Here is a 10,033-nt window from a genome sequence, read left to right as displayed (position 1 = left end):
TACATACATTCCATAATTTTTTGATAAATAAGGTAATTAAATTATATTTTTATTACATCATATAGAATGTAGCCTTAATACCATAAGAAAAAAGAAAATGAAGAATTATTATTTAGTAAAGAAAAAGAAAAGAATGGAATAAAATGGAGAATTACTATCTTAATTTTGAAAAAATTTATAATAATTTATCTAAAATGTCATATTTTTTTATGATTTGAAATATATAAAAATAAAATCTCTAAGAAACACATTACAGTAACAGAAGAAGTAGAAAGAATGGAAAAGTGAGTAATAAGAAACATTCTCTAGCCATGTTTAATGTCTAAGAAACTTCCAATGAGTCCAAAAGCTTCCCCTTCATTTGCTGCTGATTAACAGCTGAGCTGTTGCATTTGCAGAATCCAAGACCTCACGAGCTCTCCATAATTAATCTAATCATCATTTCTTTATTACTTATATACCTACTCTTCCTGCTTTCGCCATTCTTTTCTGTCGCTTGCTCTCTCTCTCTCTCGCTGTCTCTTTCCACTGAGAAAAACAATGGCAGATTACTGAGGGACTGAACTCAATACCCAATGAGGAAGAAGAACATGAAGTTGAAAATCTTGATTTTCTTCTTCTGTTGTTGCGTTGGTTTTCATTCTTTTGTTTCTGCTGCTTCGAATGAAGAAGTATCAGCTCTGCTATCCATTAAAGCTGGTCTTTTAGATCCCCTGAATAAGCTTCAAGATTGGAAATTGTCCAACAATACAACAGCTCACTGTAACTGGACTGGAGTGTGGTGCAATTCCCATGGAGCTGTTGAAAAGCTTGATCTCTCCCACATGAATCTCAGTGGTCGTGTATCAGATGATATTGGAAAGCTACAGAGTCTTACTTCTCTCAACTTGTGCTGCAATGGGTTGTCTTCTTCATTGACAAAAGCTTTATCAAATCTCACTTTGCTGATAAGCATTGATGTGAGCCAGAACCTTTTTGTTGGTAGCTTTCCTTTTGGTCTTGGAAGAGCAGCTGGTTTAACTTTGCTAAATGCTTCAAGCAATGACTTCTCAGGATTTATTCCGGAGGATATTGGCAATGCCACTTTGCTGCAGAAGCTTGATCTCAGAGGGAATTTTTTAGAAGGCTTCGTTCCGAAATCTTTCAAGAACTTGCAAAAGTTGAAGTTTCTTGGACTTTCTGGGAATAATCTCACCGGTGAAATACCGCCGGAGCTGGGGCAGCTTTCATCATTGGAGAGAATGATAATTGGATACAATGAGTTCGAAGGTGGGATTCCAGCAGAGTTTGGAAACCTCACCAATCTGAAGTATCTTGATTTGGCTGTTGGCAATCTTGGTGGTGAGGTTCCAGCTGAACTGGGGAGGCTTAGGGATCTTGAGACAGTGTTCTTGTATCAGAACGAGTTTGAAGGCGAGATTCCTGCTGCGATTGGCAACATGACTTCTCTGCAGCTGCTGGATCTCTCTGATAATATGTTATCAGGAGAAATTCCAGCGGCAATTACTGAGTTGAAAAATTTAAAGCTATTGAATCTGATGTGCAACCAGTTATCAGGTGCAGTTCCTGCTAGACTTGGAGGGCTTACTCAATTACAGATTCTTGAGCTGTGGAACAATTCACTAGCAGGGCCCTTGCCTATTGATCTGGGCAAGAATTCAGCATTACAGTGGTTGGATGTATCATCAAATTCATTCTCTGGTGAGATTCCAGCAGGCTTGTGCACTGTTGGCAATCTCACCAAGCTCATTCTCTTCAACAATGCCTTCTCAGGTCCAATCCCTCCCAGCTTGTCCACATGTCCTTCGCTGGTTCGTGTTCGTGTGCAGAACAATTTTCTTTCTGGGACAATTCCAGTAGGACTTGGGAAACTTGAGAAGCTTCAAAGATTAGAGTTGGCAAACAATAGCCTTACTGGTCAAATCCCTAGTGACCTTGCTTCATCTTTTTCGCTTTCTTTCATTGATCTCTCTAGAAACCACCTTAGATCTTCTCTTCCTTCCACAATTCTAGCGATTCCAAAACTTCAGAACTTTGTGGCCTCAAATAACAACTTAGATGGTGAAATCCCAGATCAATTCCAGGACTGTCCTTCACTTTCTGTGCTTGATCTCTCATCAAACCATTTCTCTGGAAGCATTCCAGCTAGCATTTCTTCATGTCAGAAATTGGTAAATTTGAATCTTAAGAACAATCATTTGACTGGAGAAATCCCAAAAGCAATTGCAATAATGCCCACATTGGCAATTCTTGATCTGTCTAATAACTCTTTAACTGGCCGAATACCCGAAAGTTTCGGTACCTCACCTGCCTTAGAAGTGCTAAATGTTTCATACAACAACCTAGAAGGTCCAATCCCTGCAAATGGTGTTTTGAAAACAATCAATCCAAATGATTTTATTGGCAATGCAGGTCTTTGTGGCGGTGTTCTTACTCCCTGCAGCCACAATTTACTTGCTGAAACAAAGCAGAAGAGCTTGCACACAAAGCGCATTGTTTCTAGGTGGATAATTGGAATTTCATCAGTTTTAGCAGTTATAATTGCGCTTATTGGCGCAAGATCTCTCTACAAGAGATGGTATTCAAATGGAAGTTGCTTTGAAGAAAGTTTCAAAACGGGCAATGGAGAATGGCCTTGGAGATTGATCGCATTCCAGAGGCTTGGTTTCACTAGTTCAGACATTCTAGCTTGTGTGAAGGAATCAAATGTGATTGGAATGGGAGCAACTGGGACTGTTTACAAGGCAGAGATGCCTTGGTTAAACACAGTTGTGGCAGTTAAGAAGTTATGGAGATCAGCAACAGACATTGAAACAGGAAGCAGTGATGATTTTGTTGGAGAAGTCAATCTCCTGGGGAAGCTAAGGCATCGAAATATCGTTCGATTACTAGGCTTTCTTTATAATGATACTGACATGATGATAGCATATGAATATATGCACAACGGCAACCTGGGAGATGCCTTGCATGGTAATCAAGCAGGTAGATTGCTGGTGGACTGGGTTTCTAGATATAATGTAGCAGTTGGAGTTGCACAAGGACTCGCTTATCTACACCATGATTGTCACCCTCTAGTCATTCATCGCGACATCAAGTCGAATAACATTCTGCTTGATGCAAACCTTGAGGCAAGAATTGCCGATTTTGGATTGGCAAGAATGATGATTCGGAAGAATGCAACAGTTTCCATGGTCGCCGGATCGTACGGGTACATTGCACCAGGTAATTTTCTAGCCAAAGCCTTCATTCATAAGATGTAGTTCTCTTTCACTTGCAGAACAATGTGCTATATTATCTGATATTAATTTGCCAAATCAAATCTCCTATAAAAGATGAGGATAAAGCACCTAGATCCTAGAAGTACCCAAGGAATAAGCAATTGCCACCTATGGGTTGATGCTTGAGATGCAGAGCAACCCCTTTTCTTTTTAATCCTAGTAGCTTGAACAAAGTCATTCTAGCACTTGGTCCATAGATCATGATGTTTTTGTTTCTATCATTTGGCAGAATGTGGATACTCATTGAAGGTGGACGAGAAGCTAGATGTTTACAGCTATGGTGTAGTTCTACTAGAACTTCTCACCGGAAAGCGACCGTTGGATCCTGAGTTTGGAGAATCTGTAGACATAGTTGAATGGATTCGAAGAAAGATTAGGGACAACAGACCTTTAGAAGAGGCACTAGACAACAGTGTAGGCAATTGCAGGCATGTCCAAGAAGAGATGCTGTTAGTCCTTAGGATAGCACTTCTTTGCACAGCTAAGCTCCCCAAGGACAGACCATCCATGAGAGATGTGTTAACAATGCTTGGAGAGGCTAAGCCTCGGAGAAAAAGTAGCAGCAACATAGAGAAACCTGTCTTTACCACCTCACCTGTAAATGGCCTTGTATAGGGACATAAAAGATGAGGTCCCTCGGCCATCATTTTGTCTAATTCTTCTTTTGTATGTAGTCTCTGTTCATGTTTCTAATCAATGGTTCTAAGCATTGTCCAAAAAATTAATGGGTATATGAAATTTGATTCACCAAGCATAAAATGCTCATTCTTCTGTTGTAAGTGATGCATTAGACATATCAAAATCTGCAGACATTAATATGAGATGATGTAGTAACAGATAGATTCAGCAAGTCCACAATAATAATAATGTGTGAATTTACATATTAATTCCAGGTGATCAAGGACAATTCGGCATGTATGGTTAAGCAAAGATCATTTTCATAGGAGTCAACTGGCAAATTAAGAACAATTAAGAACATCTACAGAACAAATAATTTCCTTTTTGCATTCACAAGGATGAAAAAGCAATTGAGCACTCTGGAATTTACAATATCTGTAGACAAACATGCACTGAACTATGCACGTATGGATGAGTATAATACACCCAACCTTAACGTAGTTGTATCATTCAAAAAAGTGGGGCGAGTATTTTCGAACATAAAACAAGAATGAACAAATATCACGATAAGAAAATATAGCAACCCAAAACCAACTCCATGCCGCAGAAAATCAGTCATTACTATTTCAAAATGCTTTCATTATTCTCTTTCTCCTTTGTATATCACTCTTCAAGCCATAGATTGTCTTCATCTTACTCAAGTTTAAGGGGAAAAGCCTATATAGGCTTGTTTCTTTGTCTCCCATTCCTTTCTTGCAACCTTGGAGCTACAAATTAGAAAATTAACCTAACATAATTAGTGCATTAAGTGCAGGTGCAGCTTCAGGGGTGAATCAGAATGTTGATTTCATGTTTGTTTACCAAGTCCAGTTGCTTCAGACCTCCTCATGATTCTAAGCCTCTTCACAGAGCTAAGGAACATCCTGAAAGCAAAATTCAAATTGAAAAAGAAAAAAAGATAATGTGAACATGCCAAACAAAATGTCTCGAACATAGATAAAATGCTAAAGCTTTAAACTGCCAAGAAAGCATGAGAAAGTAAAAGAGCATCAAAAGTATTAACCACTTCCTTTTCGTCCCTTATTCTTTTTCTTTTATTTATTCCTTTGCTATGCATTTCCTAATTCCTTGTGCAATTTTTCCCTATTGTAAACAAAATGAATCAAAAGAAGCTGAAAATGTAGAAGTACAAAAGCAAAATCAAAAGTAAGCAACTATATTCTTTATATTCTTCTCCCCTTTTCTTTTTCTTTCATCTATTCCTTTGTTCTGTGTCTCCCAATTCCATATTTCCCTGACTACTTTTCTCCATTGTGTGCCTCTTGCTCTCTCTGCTTTTTCCATCAAACATGTCTCCTTATAGCATCTTTGTTTTCATGGTACTGAGTCTAATGATGAATAGCACCTGCTCTACAAGTTGGTAACCAGAAAAATGTAATTTTCTGCCATCATAATCTGCAAACAATCGGAACCATCTACTAGCTCTAATTTTCTTGCTTGTGCACATGGCCTTAGCTTCCAGGCTTTGGAAATATATACAAGATTTTATTTTGTCATGTACTAGCATAAACACAGAGATGCACATGTTAAATGGATGATACATACCCCCAAGGAACATCTCCAACAAGCATCCAATCCCCATCCTTGTCCTCATAAGTGAGCACAAACTCAGATGAACCATCCAGCAATTTTGGGCATCTTGTTGCTTTTACCATCAGATTATGCTCTGGTACATTTGATCCTATTTACACATATAATGCCACCATCAGTTAAATTATAATTGTACTAGGGATAGATCATAGAACACAATGACAGGCCTCAGCCCCCGACTACTGACATCACGCCTGCAAACAATTAACACAACTGAATTCCAGGATACAGGATTTTTTTTTTTTTTTTTTTTAAAAGCTAAGGGTTTGTTTAAAAAATTTTACCAGAATACTAATATATTCATGCAATTCTCAAGAAACAATATTTTTACCGTGATTTTTGAGATCAGAAATTACAGAAGCTTATAAATGAAGATTAATCAATATTTTTACCAAGTACGAAAACTAATCAGATGGATCAGTTACAGTTCCTATAAATAATTATATCAAGAATTGCATTGTTATTTATCAAAACTATTATTAAAAATATCAAAGCATACAAATTTAAGAACATACAAAAACTTCTTGGAAGATAAAATGACACTAAGATCCCACTTGCATGGCCTATAAAACTCTTAAAACAATCCTAAAACAGGTCAACCACTTCGGGACTGAAGTGAAAAGATAGGAAAAAGCTTACGTAATGCATTGATTGTTGGGTTAGGTCGAAGGAACATGTCTTCCAAGGTTTGGGCTAAGGTCTCATAACATCCATGAGCATTGAGATCAACCTTTCTTCCTATAGCAATCCCATCCATATTCACCTTGACATAGAGCGAATTCCTGACCTTGGCATTATTGATTGTACTTCCATTGTTAGTCTTCTCCAGCACAGCAGTCTTGCTTTTATTTTTTCCAATTATTGAATTATATTCTTCAGTTGCCACCGATTTGGCCTGGTTGACCATACTGTTCATTCTATAAGCTCTTATTGGCGGCCAACCAACAACTTGACTGATTCAAGGTTGGAGACAAAAACAAAAAGAAGAAAAAAAAAATTCAATCCCATGAATGAAGGAAAGCATATTTCAAACGTTGACAATGAAACAATAAAGGCCACTTTACCAAAAAGAATGATCCTATATCATAAGGTCGCAAAATACCAGAATAAGAAGAAAAAACTTTTCATTCAACATTCATAGTCATGCCAAAGGCCTTAGCTCAGCTAATGAGGGGGGTGCAGTGGACTGAGGTTACACATAAATGCTATTCATAAAAAGGGAGAAAGAAGAGGAGGACAATAAAGAGGACTAATTACAAGGATCAACTTTTGGATTTCCTACAAATAATTGACAGTATTTAATCAAGCAATGCTCTCTATAGTGCAACATGAGGTATTTAACCGTGTGGAAGACTATAATAGGACCTCAAGTTACAACACATGTACAGAGAAGAATATAAAAGCAAAAAAATCAAGCAAAGTGTTACCACCTGAAAAAGGCCAACAAGCAATTATTGGTGGTCAGAAACTACAACAAACACCAACTTAGGTTATCAGTATTCAGTATCACCACAGCATAAGAACCTACTTCAAATAAGAGTGCAGCGCATTCTGTGAGAGGATAGGGATGGGGAAGCAAGAACAAATTCACATAGACAATCAATAAAGCTAGACCACTCTCGTTGTGAGATGGGACAAGATGTCATATGAACCACAAGTTCAGAATTTAGAATTGGTTTAAACAAATAACAAAGGATTTCCATGTTGTTGCCTAATGCAGGATGTTTTGCAGTTGTTGTTGCCTAATGCAGGATGTTTTGCAGTTGTTTATCATACCAGCATCAATTACCATCAGAAATTCAGAATACAGTAGAACTTTTGTTAATTTCTGGCTCTATGGTCCTATTAAACTATTTATCTAAGCCAGTAAGTAAAGAACTGCTCCAGAACAAAACTTTCACGATCATAGGCAGAGAGTAGATGGAACCTGGCAGTACTGGCACTTGAGTTTTTAAACATGGTCATGGTCATAGTCACAGAGAACAAAGAAAAAGAACAATCAAACAAACACACAGAATTTTGCATGAGTCGATAATATACCTATGTCCACGGGGCCGCTGAACTCTGTTTACTACTAGAAAAATCCAATTACATCATAGTAGTGTTACCTTTACATAGCTAGCATCTCTATTACCAAAATACAATAATGCCCCTGCCCCCATAATAAAATTATGGGCCAACTCAAAATATTGAACCGTACCAAAAGGCTTGCATGTCCTCTTCATTTCTTGGGTCTTTAAGCGTCTATTAATTTTCCTAATAATAATATGAGCCACTTTGACTCAAGAAACACCCCTCCCATCCTTCTGGTGACTGAAATTTCAGTGGTTCCATTTATAACTTACACAATTTATTGGATCATCCTGTCCACATCTAGGAGTGATACCTTTTCAGTTTATTGGGTTAAGGACCATAATAATAACCATTTCAATTGGGGATCTTATATTATCATCATTGGACTGATTCTAAATCTTGATAACCATCTCCATATTCAAACTTGTTATTGAAAAAAAGGGGGAATATGCTAACTTGCAATTCACCATTTACCAATCCTTCTAACATTGTAATATTTGTTTCTATATTTTGCTTTATATCTTTTTTTTGTTATATTATTGAATAAATTTTCATTTTTAATTCCATGATACTTAATTTACAATGTGATAATATCAGTAGACTTGTTTGAAATTATATAAACAAGAAAGGCAAACATTCCATTCAAGTTCTAGATCAGATAGTTAATTTATTTAAGGCGTCCTCCACATCAAATTAAATTAGTGATTTGCAGAACTATTCAGTTCTGCATTTGAAAGGGTCAGACTGAGCCTAGAGGAACTGGGGCGAGGCAGCTAAAGATTGCTTTTACATAATAGATCTCTTCAATTTCAAACTTATATCTACCATATATGATCTAATAGTTCTTCATTCAATTAGTTGGAACACAAAATGGAATAAATTGCAAACTGAAAGCATAAGAAAACCAAAGCATACATATTCAAGGGGCTTTGGCTAAAAACATAGATTTGAGCCATCATGGTGTTCTCACGTGCAAAGGGGTGAGAGGTAAAATATTCATATAAATATTTAATTGAAAGGCGGAGATAAGAGAGCCACAGAGGTAGGCACACCTTAAAAAAGCAAATAAAGAGGTTTCCCTGGTGGGTAAACACCCATTGAAAACTTGCTTTCTATTAATGATCATTTTTCATTTGGCATACAACTTCAGCTGTAGCTAATGATAAATCTCCACCATTTTTACAATTTTTTTAGGAGGAAATTCAGGAGATTGATTAGGTTAGATCCACCAAATACCAAAATTAGATCATCAAAACCTAACTGGCTTTGATTCATGCCAACAAGACGAGTGAAAGTAAACACATTAGTGAATGCATTTGTTTATTACCAAAATAATTAAGACAAAACAAGGGATCAATAGAAGCTATTATGATCAATTCGGGGATAAAAAGTCCTACAATATGAAAAAGAAACCCACAAAAATAAGAAAAAACAAGGGAAGCAGTTAAAAATAAAGATCGAGAATTGAAGGCGAAATGACCGTATTTATACCTGGAAGCACCATTAGTGGTGGAGACAGAATCAGCACTCCGCTTAGTCCCAGCCGTAGCGTTGGCTCTACTCAAAGTGGAAGAGAACGACGACGTAGAGGAAGAAGAAGAAGAAGCAGAAACACAAGAAGGCAAATCCTGGGCAGTCAAAATCCTAGCATAATGACTCTTAACTGCTATTTGCTTGCTCTTGAAACCACCACCAAGACTCAAGCCAAGACCAAGCTCGAGTTCAGCATCATCAGGGCTGGAAGAATCCTCAGATGACATAGCAGCGTTGTCATCCCTGGACACCGTCGACATGGCCTCAGTCGCACCACCACCAGCGCCGCCGCAGAAAACAAGTTGCATGAAAAAGGAATAAAGAGGAAGAAGACAAGGAGGAGGGTGGTTGATAATGGAGATGGTTGAGTTCGGTGGGTTCTGGGGAAAGTGCAGTAAATGGGAATGAGAAAGGAAGGATTCAGAAAAGAGAGAAAAGGATTTTGATGTGTGGATTGGGGCCCACCTGTCTGGTTCTTTTTCATGGTTTTGGTTTTGCCTTCTGATTTTCCAATATCTCTGCTTCTCTTCCCGATATTTTCAATTTCTTTTTTCTTTAAAAATGTATTATTATCTTCCTTTCATAATACCTATTCTTTAAAATTTATTTATTTAAATCTATAAAAATAATTAATATTTTAATTTTAAAAATATTTTTAATAATTTATCTAAAATATTCTTTAAGTTATTAATTTTTTATATATTAATATTAAAAAATTTAAAGACTAATAAAGTACATATAAAAATTAATAAACATTATTATTTTGAAATGATAAATAATATGAGATAAAAAATATTTAAAACCACAATTATTATAAGACATAAATAGTAATATTCGACATTAATATATATAATCTCGGGAGAAATATAAAAACAAGAGTG

General features: G+C 36.7%; 2 protein-coding genes across 2 annotated transcripts; one reads left to right on the top strand and one right to left on the bottom strand.

The window, feature by feature from the left end:
- The first annotated feature begins 216 nt into the window (after positions 1–216).
- On the top strand, positions 217–4,254 carry LOC110630341 (MDIS1-interacting receptor like kinase 1). The gene is made up of 2 exons (XM_021777788.2): positions 217–3,222; positions 3,508–4,254. The coding sequence occupies exons 1-2, from the start codon at positions 576–578 to the stop codon at positions 3,891–3,893; spliced, it is 3,033 nt and encodes a 1,010-aa protein (XP_021633480.1). The 5' UTR covers positions 217–575; the 3' UTR covers positions 3,894–4,254.
- A 4-nt stretch (positions 4,255–4,258) lies between these two features.
- On the bottom strand, positions 4,259–9,576 carry LOC110630342 (auxin-responsive protein IAA11). The gene is made up of 5 exons (XM_021777789.2): positions 9,111–9,576; positions 6,186–6,499; positions 5,502–5,637; positions 4,758–4,819; positions 4,259–4,663 (listed from the first exon to the last, which is right to left on the bottom strand). The coding sequence occupies exons 1-5, from the start codon at positions 9,458–9,460 to the stop codon at positions 4,614–4,616; spliced, it is 912 nt and encodes a 303-aa protein (XP_021633481.1). The 5' UTR covers positions 9,461–9,576; the 3' UTR covers positions 4,259–4,613.
- Positions 9,577–10,033: the final 457 nt, after the last annotated feature.

Source organism: Manihot esculenta, chromosome 13 (assembly GCF_001659605.2).
Source record: "Manihot esculenta cultivar AM560-2 chromosome 13, M.esculenta_v8, whole genome shotgun sequence".
NCBI lineage: Eukaryota > Viridiplantae > Streptophyta > Magnoliopsida > Malpighiales > Euphorbiaceae > Manihot > Manihot esculenta.
Note: the sequence above shows the minus strand (reverse complement) of the source record. Positions and strands in the feature narration are given on the sequence as shown.